At 35.8% G+C, this 17,088-nt stretch overlaps 1 protein-coding gene across 2 annotated transcripts in view; it reads right to left on the reverse strand.

Moving 5' to 3' along the window:
• Positions 1 to 17,088, reverse strand: part of NRDC (nardilysin convertase) — a 104,527-nt gene that overhangs the window by 35,150 nt on the left and 52,289 nt on the right. For both annotated transcript variants that reach the window (XM_082688395.1, XM_082688394.1), the window contains 3 exons: positions 5,289 to 5,362; positions 1,763 to 1,858; positions 154 to 276 (listed from right to left, as the gene is read on the reverse strand). In XM_082688395.1, the coding sequence (XP_082544521.1) occupies positions 154 to 276; positions 1,763 to 1,858; positions 5,289 to 5,362 (293 nt within the window). The remainder of the gene's footprint in view (positions 1 to 153; positions 277 to 1,762; positions 1,859 to 5,288; positions 5,363 to 17,088) is intronic.

The following is a 17,088-nucleotide window of genomic DNA, read 5'->3' on the forward strand; positions in this document are numbered from 1 at the left end:
TTGCTATGTGACTTTTCCAAATCCTGATTTCAAGTCATACTAGAATCAAGCACTAAAGTAATTAATAGTACACTGCAAAACTGATCAAGGCAAACAAAGCCTAAGATAGCACTACTTCAAAGTAATTCTAAGGGTCATAACATAATACACTACCTTTGGATTGAACCACTAAAGTCATGTAATGAGCAGAATAGTAACGCATCCAGAATTCTTTCAGTCTAGCATGCGTATCAATATTATTCCTTTTTGGTTCATGTTTGAGTGTCTCAGCATTTCCTGTAAAAAATGATGAAAAAGATCACAGAAATGATAGTTTTATTTTGAACTATACTGAAATTAAAAAAATTTTTTTAAAGTTTACTTTGTCAAAAGTCTCTACACCAAAAATGCATACTCTGCTAATAATGTACAAGTAATGAAATAACCTAAGTGACTCAAGAATATAGAACTAGTATATAATAATAACAATAATATCAACACAGGACAAAAATTCACAAAAACAATTGTGATGTGTATTTTAACACATAAGAAATTAATATCCATTTGGCAATACCTTAACAACTGCCATAAGCTTTCTCTCTTAATAAGTAGTCTAGTATTCAATTCAGGTTTTATCTCTGAATTATTTCATTTATATTCTATATAATCCTTAAAAATAAACCATATAAACCAAGGTTGTCATATAAAATGTATGTAACTGTACAAAACATCCTTTGAATGAAGTTTTATTTATTTCCCATTTTTAAAATTTAAATTCAATTAACATATAATGTATTATTGGTTTCAGAGATAGAGGTCAGTGATACAGTCTTATATAATACCCAGTGCTCATTGCATCACATGCCCTCTTTTAACGTCCATCACCCAGTTACACCATCTCCCCACTTCCCTCTCCTCTAGCAGCTCTCAGTTTGTTTCCTATGATTAAGAGTCTCTTTTGGTTTATCCCTCTCTCTGATTTCATCTTGCTTTATTCTTTCCTCTCTTCCCCTATGATCCTCTGTTTTGTTTCTTAAATTCCACATTATCAGTGAGATCATACGATATTATGTTTCTCTGATTGACTCATTTTGCTTAGCATAACAACCTCCAGTTCTATCCATGTCATTGAAAATGTCAAGATTTTATTTTTTTTAATGGCTGAGTACTACTTAGATCAACTCATCCCAGATTCTACATTATGGCAACAGGGTTAACATTAGGTTGTAACTGAACTCTAACACTAAGAAAAAGCCATTATGAAAAACAGACACCATTTAAACAGTTTACTGATTAAACAAAATTTGGTCACCGCTCAAAAACTATTAGAGAAATCATTGCTGAATCTCTGTTGATAAATGGAAATGTCAGGCTGGGGTAGAGCACAGACTTTATAATTATATAAAAAGAGGTTCAAATCTCACATCCACCACTGTGTGATTAAGCAAATTAAATAACTTCTCTGAGCCTGTTTCTTTATCTTTAAATGGAGATAATGGTACCCAGCTCATAACATTGTTATGATGGTCAAATGAGGTAATTCATGTAGAATTAGCAGAGTATCTGATACTCAAAAAGCTTTCACAAAATGTTAGGTGCTATTCTTGATATATCCAATGTTAGAGAACCAAATACGTGCTTGAAAAGCTGCTGACTTATCCTAAATGGTAAAAGGTACCTAGCTACTCTGCTTTCATATTCTTCCATTCTTTATTAACTTTTCATATTTTCAATTTTCCTCAATTAGAAAACATGAAATAAGACTAAATATTTAGCATCTTACCCCAAAAAAATTTCCCCATAGGATGTCCAGGTCTCGCAAGGCTTCCAAACAACATTTCCTTTCTGTTTGCATCAGAAGGTCTTGCAAGTTGATATTCTGTCAGATTTAAAGAAATACTTTTAATAAAATGAAATTTAGTATTTGCTTTATTAATGGAAATTCAAGAACTGAACTGCACAGAACTGAAAGTAAGGAAGTGACAAAAATTAATTTTATGAATTTCATGTTAAAAGACCGAAATGGGGAACTCAATGACATAGGCCAGGCTCTATGACTTAACATTCTGTAACTGTAGGCAGTTAATGCAACTTCTTTCTAGAGGTTTTCCCTTATTTTCAAATGAAACAAAATAGTTAACAACCTGAAGTTTTAATTCTAGGTTGCTGTGTCCCAGATTTTACTGATCAAGTGCTAATGAGATGTTAAACTCCTTATTACCGGAGAACTTTGTTGTATATGTTGTTGAAATTTCCTCCAAAACCAGCTATGTCAGTAAGAAAGTATTAATGGTTAAGAATAATCACTTTGAAGTCAGAAATATCTTCACTAGAATCCAACTTCTGCCATATACTAAGCTGTACAACCTTGAGGATATTCTCTAACTTCCTTGATTCTATTTCTGCATCTATAAAATGGAGTTATTTTTACTTATTTCATAGGATTTTTATAAGGATTAAAAAAAGATATTCCTTCAACAATTATTCACTGAACATCTACTATGAGGCAGGTACTACTGAACCAGTTGCTAGAGGCAGAAATGTGGAAAAAAAAGGGATGGGGGTAGACCCAAGCCCTGCCCTCAAGGAGTTTACATTCTAGTAGGGGAGATAAACAATGAATAAACCAACAAACAGTGGTGGGTGCTATAAGAAAAATAAACCTGTGTAAGAGAATAGAGTGTGACAACAGGGTGGTCATAAAAGGCCTGAGGAAGTGACAAGTGAGCAAAATCCAAATAAAGTGAGGATGATATCATAGAAGTTCTGGGGAAGTTTTCTAGGTATGGAAATTATAAACTCAAGGGCTTTAAGACAAGAAATACCTCACTGAGCCATAGCCAGGGACACAAACGGTAACTGGAAGATGGAAAAGGCCAGGAAACAGCTTCTCTCTTACAGCCTCCAAAAGAAATGCAGCTAAGTAAGGAAGTAATTTAGACTTCTGACCTCCAACGTTTAAGAAAATAAATCTGTGATATTTTGATAACTCAAGTTTCTGATAATCTATTTTAGTGGCAACAGAAAGATAACAGCCATGTAAACATATCCACAAAAAGTGATACATCCACAACAACTGATAAAAATAAGAGTACAAATATCTGAACACTTAGAGAACACATTCCACTACTTGATTAGATTTAAAAAGGCTTTGGCCATATTTTCAACTCAATCACTAAGACACATTGTGTAGGAAATTATACACATTTATGTGAGTATGAACTATCACTAAAATAAAAAGCTAATCATTAAGAACAATTTTTTTTCTCTACAATCTTCTCTTAGCAATAAGCTAATCCCATTTTAAAACCTACCCTGTGGACATTGACATGAGTTTCTGTTATCAAATGTATTCAAGAAAACTGTAGAACATTGAACACACCTATCTGCAAGGTATAAACAAATGCTTTTAAATATAAACACCTAACCATTCCTTTGAAAGATTAGAACAAAAATAGATTGTCAATGCAGGGCACAGTGATCGAGTAATGAAGTTAGAACTATGTAATAAATTAAAAACCCAGGAAAGACTCTTTTTTTATAAGCAGATGAAAAGGAGTAAAAAAGGAAAATGAGAAGATGAATCTGCCAGAAAAGCTGAACCTCCCTTCAACTTCTCTAACAAAGAATGGACCATCCAGGCAAGCAGGCAACTAAAAACATGTAACTGATATAAGAATGATAGAAGAAAGACTATCACAACTGAATAGAAGAAAGTAACATCAGATTACTGAACTTTTGAAACTGGTTAATGAATTGTAATTCATGTAATGAATGGTAATCTTAAAATTTAAGAGCTCTTCCATCTCCCCCATCTTAAGTAAACCCTTCACATTTGGGAGGCTAAGTGACTAATCACATATACTGAGCTCTTCGTATCAGGTCACAAATTGAACTAGGTCTCCTCTCATCAAAAACAAATGAGCAGAGCAAAACAAAAACAACAAAGCTTTTAGCTTAAGTTCATTTTAAACCAAAACTACTTATTACATGTGTGTATCCACGTCATATATCACATATCTATTTCTATATAATATTTCAAAATATAATAAAATATATTTTGACTTAAACTTGTAAAATTGAATTACAGGTTTAATTTCGTAAATACCAACACTTCAACCCAATGTAGAAACTGTATAAGGAAAAACATACTTCAAAGTATTTAAGACAGAAAACAGGTCCTAGGTCCCAAAAAGTAGAAAAGTCTTTTAGAGTTTTCCTTGGTTATTTTGGTTTGTTATCCACTCAACAAATACTTATCTGGATCTGTGATAAAAGAGACATTGTCGTAGGTAAATAACAAAAATGAAGAAAATAAATTCTTGATTATAAGAAGATAGGAAAGCTTGGAGGAATATAACTCCACCCTCTTCTACAAATAAGTTGAGGGCCACAGTCAGTTAAACTTTTAGAAGTTAAACACAAAATCTGCTGACTTCCAGCAGATGGCTTTCTAACCATCTACAGTTTACTCAGCTTAATGAATGCAGTAAGCCAGTATTACAACTCAACACTGAATCAAGCCAAAGAGGAAAATGCCACAAAAGGAGAAAACAAGTGCAGAAACCTGCCTCTTGAGTTCTTGCAAGCCAAGCCTAACCTGTATGAACTGAAAGTGCTCCCAAGTTTAGTATTACATGTTTTCAGTGCTAAAATAAAGCATGCAGGATTATTCTATGGTGGCGCTATTTATTGGTACTCTGTAATTAAGGGATATTTATAACACAGCTCTATAATGAAGCCTCACCCTATATAAGTACAGTTTTCCTTATGGTCTTCACTCTTTACATACTAAAGACAAGAAAAACGGGTCAAAAAACAGAATTAAATGCATTTCCTATTCAAGGATTTAGCTTCTTCATCCATAAATATATCACAATTGTTTTCAGAACTACCAAAATTTAAACTACAAAGCACTGACACATAGAGGTAACAAAAGGTAAGCTATTTAAACATCAGTACTTAAAGTCTCAGAAAAAAAGTCTCTTCATGCAAAAGGAGTTATGTGAGCTTTTAAAGTTTCAACACACAGCATTAGCTTTAAGGATTAGGCTACCATCCTGCAAAAGATTAGTCACTATGGTAAAACCCTCAAAAAACAAAGATTGAAAAACAATAATCCATCATTCCTTTTTTCAAATCTACACTGAATTAAGACATTTAATGGTTTAGGAATAAATGATACATTTATTGCATTTCAGCCCTTTATGATACAAAGATAAAATGGCCTAGTGATAAAGAATCATGTATGTGTTAAATACCTAGTTCAATGCAAGAAATAATCATAAAATGTAAAGCACTTATCTTACCACTATCAACAGCTTCAACCTCACGGTCAATTGCATCTCTTATCATTAGTGGATGAATGAAGAACTGAGCCCATCTGAAAAACAAAAAACAAGCCCTGGCATTTCTGTTTCTGTTCAAGAAATCTTTTAATCAGTCAACATCTATTTTTTTATTAAGAAATCTATTAAGTTGGTGGCGCCTGGGTAGCTCTGCTAGTTAAGCCTCCAACTCTTGATTTCAGTTCAGGTCATGATCTCAGGGTTGTGAGGTAAAGCCCCACATCAGGCTTCACACTCAGTGCGAAGTCTAAGATTCTCTCTCCCTCTCCCCTCTGTCCTCCCCTGGCTTGTGCACACATGCATTCTCTCTCAATAAATAAACAGTCTTTTAAAAAAAAAAAAAAAGAAGTTTATTAGGTTGGAAAATTAGTTCATAATCATGCATATGTAAAATCTAAATAATATTCTGCATTTCCATAAAGTCTACAAACTACCTTTTTTTCATGGTAACACTCATACAGAAAAGTACATAAAACATGAACACAGACTAACACATAACTATAATGTAAACACCTGAGTGACTAGCCCATAAGTCAAAAAACAGACCAGTGTCATAATTCTAAAAGCACCTAGCATCTACCTTATCCCTCAGCGTAAATATCTTAAATGTCATGATAATCACTTCTTTGCATTTCTTTATAGTTTTATCACTCATATATACATTACTAGACCAGTGTTTCTTGTCTTTCTTTTTCCCCATTATCAACCTTAGGTAGCCTTTTTAGATTTCCCTCAATCACTCTCCTTGAACTTTTAATATCAGATATACTGTTTATCTGTATATGTATCTGTGATTTTTTTAATACACATATAAAAAAATAGGTATGTAATAGGTATATAAAGCCTACTCTTTTATTCAATGCAGGGTTAGAAATAACTAAATTTTTTAAGTTAAAAATTAAAATTTTAGGGACGCCTGGGTGGCTCAGTTGGTTGGACGACTGCCTTCAGCTCAGGTCATGATCCTGGAGTCCCGGGATCAAGTCCCGCATCGGACTCCCAGCTCCATGGGGAGTCTGCTTCTCTCTCTGACCTTCTCCTCGTTCATGCTCTTTCTCACTGTCTTCTCTCAAGTAAATAAATAAAATCTTAAAAAAAAAAAAATATTTCACTTGGCTTTATAACTGTTATTTGCTTTTTAACGTAATTTATTTACATAAATTGTGACGCATCAAATTACATATATTTACATTTATATAAGAATAACAATGAAAAAAAATTTTTAATTAACATCTACTTTTCCAGCAAATAAAACTGAAAAAGTTAATTTTCTACAATTCTTAGTAAACTTTTCCCTTTTGCTTGATTCAAAAAAGAAACTTTTAATTAGCTACTAAATACTAAGATAATTGATATTTTCTTCTTTTCAGTACTGGTATAATTAATGGGTTGATAACTTCTGTTCAATTAAATAATAAAACAGCATGTTTCTATTTAATTCTTAACGCCAAGTCATACACAAAAGCACAGAGTATCAAACAAACATTCACAAAGCAGCATATGGAACCAACTGGCATGTGCAGACCACCTCTCCTGATGACTTCAAAATCAAGCAATAATTTGAAAGTCCTCCAATTACCTATCCAACACAATTTTGCAGTACTGACATCGCATATGCTTTATATGTCTTTTATGAATTCATATCACTATAAGTGGTGCTCATGAAAACTCAAAAAAAGCTCAAGAAAACTCAAAACAGAGATTAGGTATTAAGTAAAGGTTTTATCAGGTAGCATTAAGCTTTGGAGGGTGACAAACCATTATAATTCTGACCATTTTTTCACCTCCAAAGAACAAAGAACAATTTTTTGCCACCAACAGGAAAGATCATCCCTGCTAAGAATACATGTTCTAGACAAAATCTAGTTTTGTTTCTGACTTTATGTAAATGGAAATACACTATACATATTCTTTACATCTTACTTATTTAATATTCACCCATGATGGCACATGTGGCTGTGGTTCATTTATTTTCACTGCAGAATATTCCACTGCATTAATTTATTCATCTAAGGTACTGCAAATGAACATCTGGTCTAGTTTCAGGTTTGAACTATTACAATCAATGCTGCCATAAATTCTTAGCAAAGTGTATTGGGGCACATTTGCACAAGTTTGTCTAGGTATAAATCCAGGAAAGAACTCCTACATAATAGTGTATGCATGCACATGTTTAATAGCACTAAATAAAACAAAATTTGTATCACCCTCACCTGGTATAGTCTGACTTTAGTATTTACTGCAACTTTTAAGAGCATGTACGTTAAATCTCATACTGGCTTTAATTTACATTTTCTCAATTCCTAATGAGACTGAATACCATTTCATATATTTATTAATCATTTCAGGGGCACCCAGGTGGCTCAGTTGTTAAGCATCTGACTTTAGCTCGGGTCATGAGCCCAGAGTCCTGGAATCGAGCGCTGCATCAGGCTCCCTGTTCGGTGGAAAACCTGCTTCTCACTCTCCCACTCTCCCTGCTTCTGTCCCCTCTCTCACTGTGTCTCTGTCAAATAAATAAATAAAATCTTTAAAAAATATATCATTTGAATTTTTTCTTTTGTAGAATACCTGTTTGAGGCTTTTTTTCTATTAGGTTGTATTTTTTCTGATTCTAGTAATATATATGCTTATTCATTTTATACATTTAATTATGTTATAATTATATATATAATCTAATAATTAAAAATCAGTGAGAGTTATTTTAAATATAAGTCCTTGGTTATATGTGTTGCAATAATATTCTTCTATTTTAAACTTGCTTTTTACCCCACACTCTTTATAGCAACTTTTTTTAAAAGATTTTTTTTTTCAAAGATTTTACTTATTTATTTGACACACAGAGAAAGAAATCACAAGTAGGCAGAGAGGCAGACAGAGAGAGAGGGGGAAGCAGGCTCTCTGCTGAGCAGAGAGCCTGATGCAGGACTCGATCCCAGGACCCTGAGATCATGACCTAAGCCGAAGGCAGAGGCTTACCACACTGAGCCACCCAGGTGCCCTTTTTAAAAGATTTTTATTAGGACTTCTGGGTGGCTCAGTTGATTAGGCATGTGCCTTCAGCTCAGGTCAAGATACCAGGGTCCTGAGATGGAGTCCTGCATTGGGCTCCTTGCTCAGGAGGGAGCCTGCTTCTCCCTCTGCCTGCCACTCCACTTGCCTGTGCTATCTCTCTGACAAATAAATGAAATCTTGGAGGGAAAAAAAAGTTTTATTTATTCATTTGAAAGACACAGAGAGTGAGTACACAAGAAGGGGGCAGGGGTGGAGGGGCTGAGGGAGAAGCAGACTCTCTGCTAAGCAGGGAGTCTAATGTGGGGCTCCATCCACCCCATGATCAGGGATCATGACCTGAGCTGAAGGCAGCTGCTTAACTGACTGAGCCACCTGGGCACCCCTATAGTATTTTTTGATTAACATAATGTAGTTATCACTTTTCCTTTACATTTTGTGCTTTTTATATCTTGTTTGGTAACTCTTACCAAGGCTAAAGTTACCCTTAACTCTGAAACTTTTAGTTGTACTTTTTGATCTATGATCTACCTGGAATTAACCATTTGTGTATGTTGTGAGGCAAGGAGTCAATTTTGTTTCTGGCTTTACAGAAGCCCAATTATATTAGAATAATTTCTTAAAAAGCTCTTTCATCACCGTTCCACAGTGCCCCTACCAAAAATCAAGTGTCTACTTATGTATTGGTCTATTTCCAGGATTTCTCTTCTGTTCCATTGGTCTCTTTGCTTAGCCCCCTGTGAACATCATGTCTTTTTTTTTTTTTTTTAAGATTTTATTTATTTATTTGACCGACAGAGATCACAGGGTAGGCAGAGAGGCAGGCAGAGAGAGAGGGGGAAGCAGGCTCCCTGCAGAGCAGAGAGCCCGATGTGGGCTCAATCCCAGGACCCTGGGATCATGACCCGAGCCAAAGGCAGAGGCTTTAACCCACTGAGCCACCCAGCTGCCCCAACATCATGTCTTAATTACAAAACAAATCTAAGTATCTACCAGGTCACAAGTCCTGCTATCCTGTTATTTTTCCTTTGAAAAAATAATTGGACCTCTGCCTCTCCTTACAAATTTTAGACTTAGTTTTTCTATTTAAAACTACATATATCTTCTGGGGTGCCTGGGTGGCTCAGTGTGTTAAGCCTCTGCCTTCGGCTCAGGTCATGATCTCAGGGTCCTGGGATCAAGCCCCTCATTGGGCTCTCTGCTCGGCGGGGAGCCTGCTTCCTCCTCTCTCTCTCTGTCTGCTTGTGATCTCTGTCAAATGAATAAATAAAATAGCAAAAAAAAAAAAAAATACATATATCTTCTGAGATCTTGGCTGCAATATCACTGAATCTGTACATTAACTAGTAAAACTAACATCACTAAAAAGAAAAATAAATAAGGCTTCAAATCCAAGAATACTATTTCTTCTCAATTTACTTAGTTCTTTACTATCTCACAATAAGGTTTTAATATATTCTCTGAAAATAGGACTTAGACATAATTTTCGGAATGACTTCTGAGTATTTATTTATTTTTACAGCTTTAAAGGTATTTTAACTGTTGCTCCTACAGAGAAATACTACTGACTTTTATATATTAAACATATCATTTTATCACTTTTTATTTTATATATCAAGCCACATTACATTATGCTGTTAATAATTTATCCCTAGAAAAATCTGAATTTTCTATATTCACAATCATATTACCTACTATGACAGCTGTGTATTTTGCTTATTTTTCTTTCTTGCCTAATAGAATGATAAACAGAAGCGATCACAACTTGCATCTCTGTCTCGCATCTAATCTCAACTTGAAAGCTTTCAAGGTTTCACCACTAAATATAAGGCTTGGTTCAAAATATCAAATATCATATTGAGAAAGCTGACATACTCTGTTTGCTAAGAACATCTTCATGAACATTCAGATACTGAATTTCATCACATAATTTTTTTTCTACATATATTTTTTTCTTCAATCTGACAATGTGATGGGGGCAACCTGGGTGGCTCAGTCAGTTAAGTGGCTGTCTTCAGCTTAGGTCATGATCCCAGGCTCCTGGGATCAAGCCCCAAATCAGGCTCCCTACTCAGCGAGGGCCTGCTTCCTCCTTTCCCTCTGCCTGCCATCTCCCTGTTTGTGCTCTCTGTCAAATAAATAAAATCTTAAAAAAAAAAAATCTGACAAAGTGATAAACTGCATTAATTGATTTTCTCATGTTAACATTACCTCATATTTTCTAACCCAACTCAATACTACTGTATTATCCTTATTAGATATTGCTATTTGTATATAATTATGGTCTATAATTTTTCTTATACTATAATTTCTTATATCAAGGTCATGGTATCTCCATAAATGAGGGAGGAATTATTTCTTCCTTCAAGTTTTTATAGAACTCTAAACCTAACAGTTTATTTTTAAGATGATTTTTTCATTATAAATTCAATTCTTTAAATGATTATAAGATTATTAAAACTTTTTATTGTAATTTCTCCCATTGGGTCTTATAAATTATATTTCTAAGAATATATGTACTTCCAGGGGTTTTTTTTGCTTACTGGCACAGGTATTCAAAATACCTTATTATATTTTCAATATCTGAAAGATGGTTAAGTCATATTCTTTTTCATTCCTGGCATTTGCACGTATTTTTTCCCCTTGACCAGTTTTGTGAAAGTCTTATCTATTTTATCAGTTTTTTCCAAGAACCCACATCTAGCTTTCCAGTTTTGTTTTAAACAATACATATTGTTTGGTTCTACTGAGAAATAACTCAAAATCTGCAAAATTCCCTTTTAAAGAGTATAATTAAGCAGATTTACTAAATTCACAGGATTGTGAAAACACTAAACAACAATTTCAGAAAATTTCATTGCCTCCTAAATCAAACCTGTACTTGTTAACAGTTATTCCCCATCATCCCAGCCCTTGGCAACTACTACTCTACTTTTGGTATCTGTGGATTTCCCTATTCTGCACACTCCTTATAAATGAAACCACACATTATGACAGACACAAAAGTCTGGCCTCTTTCACTTAGCATAATGTTTTCAAGATTCATTCATGTTGTAGTACGTATCAGGACATCATTCCCTTCTTATTGCTAAGTAATATTCCATTATATGGCTATATCATATTTTATCTATTCATCAGTTAATGGATATTTGGGTTATTTCTACTTAGACCTATTATGAATATAACTGTTGCTATGAACATCCATGTACAAATTTTTGTGTAGATGTTTTTTCAATTCTCTAGGTTACATACTAAGTGGGGAAGTGCTGGGACATATGATACCTCTATTTAACTTTTTGAGGAAGCACTAAACTGTTTTCCCACATAGCTGTACCACCAGCAATGTATGAAGGTCCTAATTTCTTGGAATATTCACTAGTTATTATTTTTCTTTTTCAAATTGTGTGAAATGGTAACTCATTGTGGTTTTTTATTTTCATTTCCCTAGTGACTACTGAAGTTGAGCATCTTATTCATGTGCTTATTGGCCATCTACATGTCTTCTTCAGAGAACTATCTATTCAGATCCTTTACCCATTTTTAATTCTTTTTTTTTGTTTTTAAAGATTTTTATTTATTTATTGAGAGAGAGGTAGTGAGAGAGAGCATGAGCGAGGAGAAATCAAAGGAGAAGCAGACTCCCCATGGAGTTGGGAGCCTGATGCGGGACTTGATCCCAGGACTCCGGGATCATGACCTGAGCCGAAGGCAGTCGTCCAACCAACTGAGCCACCCAGGCGTCCCACCCATTTTTAATTCTTAAGTTAAATTTGCACTGTCTTTTATTGTTGAGCTATGAGTTCTAAACATATTTTCTCCTAGTCTCTTGTCGGATACGTGATTCAAAAGTAGTTTCTTGGGGCGCCTGGTGGCTCAGTGGGTTAAGCCGCTGCCTTCGGCTCGGGTCATGATCTCAGTGTCCTGGGATCGGGTCCCACATCGGGCTCTCTGCTCAGCAGGGAGCCTGCTTCCCTCTCTCTCGCTCTACTTGTGATCTCTCTCTGTCAAATAAATAAATAAAATCTTTAAAAAAAAAAGAAAAGGTAGTTTCTTCTGTAAGCTGTCTTCCCACTTTCAACATATGGCAATTTATAGCTAAAAAGTTTTTGATTATAATGGAGTCTAATTTATCTAGTTTTTCCCTTCTTGTTTTTACTTTTGGTGTCATATCTGAAAAGAAGTATTGTCAAATCCGAAGTTACAAACATTTATGCCTATGTTTTCTTCAAAGATGGTAGTTCTTGCTTTGACATTTAAGTCTATGACTCAATTTGTTAATGTTTGTATCTAGTTATCCCAGTAACATTTGTTGAAAACCTTTTCTTTCCCAATGAATTGTCTTGGAGCCCTTCTAACTAACCATAAATGTAATGGTTTATTTCTGGAGTCTCAACGCTATTTCACTGATCTGTCTATCCCTTATGCCAGTACCATACTGGTTTGATTACTACACCTTTCAGTAAGTGTTGAATTTGGGAATAGGAGTCCTTCAAGTTTTATTCTCTTTCAAAATAATTTTTGCTATCCTGGTCTCTTCTCTTCCACTGAATCTTAAGATAAGCTCACTTATTAATTTCTTCAAATAAGGCAGTTGAAATTTTGATACAAATTAAACTGAGGGGCCGCTGGGTGGCTAAGTTTTGATTTTGGCACAGGTCATGATCCAGGGTTGTGAGACAGGCTCCATGCTCAGCAGAGTGTGTGCTAGAGTTTCTCTCCCTCTTCCTGTGCTCCTACTCCACATGCACACACTTGTTCTCTCTCTCAAATAAATAAATCTTAAAAAAAATTAAACTGAACCTGTAAATCAGCTAAGAAGTATTACCATCTTAACAACATAAAGTCTTACAATCTATAAACATGAGTTGTTTTTGCTGTAATTTGGGTTTTCTTTAATTTATTTCAACAATTTTTTGTGGCTTTAAACATGCAACTCTTATACTTCCTTTATTAAAATTATTCCTTGGTATTTTATTTTTTTGGATGTTATTGTCAAAGGAATTTTTTCTTAATTTCATTTTTGGGTTTTTCATTTCTTGTGTACTGAAATACAATTGATTTTTGTACACCCCATCTTCTATCCAGCAACTTTGCTGAACTCAGTATTAGCTCTAACAGTTCTTCTGTGGAATCTGTAGGATTATGTATAAACAAATTCTTATTATTTGTGGTAGCTATGCTCTCTAAAGCTGCCATGACTGCTGAACTAGCAAATCCTAAACCACTGTCCTAGGGGAAAATGTGTACACACACACACACACTATGATCTTAAATTCCAAATCCTTAAATCCTATCTCATCCTAGTAGCTTCAATATTGTATGGTAGTCCTTTTTATTTTGGTAAGACCATAGAAATGTTTACTTTTAGGCACCTGGGTGGCTCAGTCAGTTAAGTGCTACCTTTGGCTTAGGTCATGATCCCAGGGTTCTGGGATCCAGTCCCACATCAGGATCCCTGCTCACCAGGGCATCTTCTTCTACCCCTGCCCCTACACCCACTCATGCTCTCTACTCTCTCTGTAAATAAATGAAAAATAGGAAGGAAGGAAGGACAGAAGAAAAGAAGGAAGGGAGAGAGGGAGGGAGGAAGGGAAAGAAGAAAAAGGAAATGTTTCCTACTTCATTCCTGCTTTTAATAATCTGAGTCTTCATTTTCAGTATAGCTGGAGGTTTGTCAATTTTGTTCTTTTTCAACTTTTTGGTTTTCTCTATTTTCTATACCCTATTTCATCAATTTCCACTCTAAATTTTATTATCCTTCCTTCTGTTTATTTGGGCTTAAATTGTGTTTTCTTGCCTAGTTAAGATGTAAGTTTACACCTTTCTTTTATAATGGAGGTATTTACAGCTATAAATGTCCCTCTGAGCAGAGTTTTTGCTGCATCTTATACATTTTCATATGCTGTTTTCATGTTTATTAGTCTCTAAGTATTTTTTAACTTCTTTTGTGATTTCTTCTTTGACCCACTGATTTGAGAGTCTATGGTTTAATTTTTACACATGTAGAATTCTCCAAGTTTCCTTCCATTAATGATTTTCAATTCCATTCCATTACAGTTACAGAACACAATCTGTAATTTCAATGCTTTTAATAAATTTAATATTGGGAATTATTTTCATGAGGTAATAAATGTCAATGCTGGAGAATGATCCAAGCTGCACTTAAGAAGAATGTGTGTATTCTGCTCACTTTGGATGGAATATCCTATAGATGTCTACCAGTTTAGACTGATGTTCACATCTTCCATTTTCTGTTGATCTACCTAGTTGTGGTATGCTTTATTAAAAGTGGAATTTGGAATGCATAGGTGGCACAGTCAATGGGGCATCCAACTCTTGGTTTCAGCTCAGATCATGATTTTGTGGTCGTAAAACCGAGCTCCATGTCAGGCTCTGTGCGTGGCGCAGAGTATGCTTAAGATTCTCTCTTCCTCTTCCGCTTTCAACCCCATTCTTTCTCTCTCTCTAAAATAAATACATGTTTAAAAAAAAGAAAGTGGAGGGGTGCCTAAGAGCCTCAGTCAGTTGAGCATCTGCCTTCAGCTTAGGTCATGATCTTGGGGCCCTGAGATTGAGCCCCATGGTGGGCTCCCCGCTCAGCAGAGAGTCTGCTTCTCCCTCTTCCTCTGCTCCTCCCCTCTGCTTGTGCTCTCTCTCAAATAAATAAACAAATGAATAAATCTTATTTAAAAAGTATAATTTTACACTTCCAACTATTATTATTGTATTGTGTATTTCTCCCTTCAATTATGCCAGTTTTGTTTCATGTGTTTTGGGGCTTTTGACAGATCAGTGTATGTTTATAACTATTATTTTTTTTTAAGAGTTTATTTGACAGAGAGAGACATAGCAAGAAAAGGAACACAGGCAGGAGGAGTGGGAGAGGAAGAAGCAGACTTCCCGCTGAACAAGGCACCTGATGTGGGACTCGATCCCAGGACCAGAGTCTGGTTGTGAGCTAAAAAAACACTGAGGACTGTCCATGGGAGGGTCCCGGGTGCACAGAGGGGAGAGAAAGACTCCCACACTGGGGAGCCCAGACAAATTCCCATAATATTTGGTTTTGAAAAACAGAGGGGCTGAATTTCAGAAGTTCTTATAACCAGCAGGACTTAAAACCTGGTACTTGAAGAATCAGTGGGCTTGGCTCTGAGAGCTGGAAGAGCAAGAGGAAACTAAGTCCCTACCCTTAAAGAGACAGCAAAACAAACTGTCTCCCACAGAGACAGCATAGAAGCAGCAGTTTGAAAATCACCTGGGATCATAAGAGGGAGATTTACTAATCTCAGAGCCTGTGCTATATGAACAGGGACCAGTTGGGAGACTTCTCCAGGAACAAAGGAGTTTGGGCGGGGGGGGGGGGCAGTTTCCTCCCCCTACTACCAGCCTAAGCACATAACACAATACTGACACTCGCTACCTAACTTGCTAACATCGCCAACCCACACCTGCATTCTCCTGTGGGCATGCCCCTTCAGCCAAGCCTGTTCTCCACATCTCTTTCCACAGCAGATCAGGGCAAACTTCACTAACACCCTGCATCCTACATGCTTCTACAGATCTGCCCCCTCCAATACACCCTTGGTGAGAGCCTATCCAATGTAATGCCACAAGCCTGACAGTGTGCAACAGTACCAATGTGCCAGCACCCCTCCAAAGTGACTCCTGCCCCAAAGAAAAGGAAAGATAACCACATATACCAGTCACACAGCAGCCCCAACAGTGGGCTGGGAGTAGACAGCTGGTCTGATTGCAGGCCTTGCCCGCCAACAAAAGTTTCTCAGGGGACAAAACAGGAAAAGCACTCTAGAGTTTGGTGCTACAGCATCTCTGGCAAATGCTCAGTCTGACTCAACTAAAGCCAAGGTGGCCCCAGACTGGCCCACTAACAGCAAAGGAACCGAACAAACAAAGGAGAAGTTGCATTGCAGACAAGTGGACTAAAAAAAAAAAGCAGCTCAGCCACAACAGCAGGACATACAAAACACACATAGGAGACACCCTGAAGTACCAAGTTCTAGTGAACAGAGGATACTGCATTACAGGTAATGCAGTAATAAGTACCAAGTTCTAGTGAACAGAGGATACTGCATTACAGGGCATGACCTTTTCTTCAAAAGGCTGTTACTTTCAAGAGCAGGAGACATAGCTGAATTGCCTAACATACAGAAACAGACGCAAAAAGTTAAACGAAATGAAGAGACAGAGGAATATGTCTCAAATGAAAAAATAGGACAAAACCATAGTAAGAGATGTAAATGAAACAGAGATAAGTAATATGCCTGATAGAGAATTTAAACTAACAATAAAGATACTCACTGGACTTGAGAAAAGACTAGAGGACCTCAGTGAGACCCCTTACTAAGAGACAGAAAACATAAAGAACCAATCAGAGATGAAGAACTCAATAAATTAAAAATACAGTAGATGGAATACATTTTAGATGAAAAGCAGCAGGTGAATGGATCAGGGACCTGGAACACAGAATAATAGAAAACAATCAAGATGGGGGGAGAGGAAAAAAATATAAAATGAAAATAGACTTAGAAAACTTAATGACATCATGAAATATATTAACATTCATTTTATAGGTATCTCAGAAGAGAGGAATGGCGACAGAAAATTTATTTGAAGAAATAGCTGAAAACTCCCTGAATCTGGGTGAAGGAAGCAGAAATCCAGATCCAGGTAGCACACAGAACCCACAACAAAATCAACCCAAGAAGGTCCAAACCAAGACACATTGTAA

The sequence above is a fragment of the Mustela nivalis genome, assembly GCF_964662115.1.
Source record: "Mustela nivalis genome assembly, chromosome: 10".
Taxonomy (NCBI): domain Eukaryota; kingdom Metazoa; phylum Chordata; class Mammalia; order Carnivora; family Mustelidae; genus Mustela; species Mustela nivalis.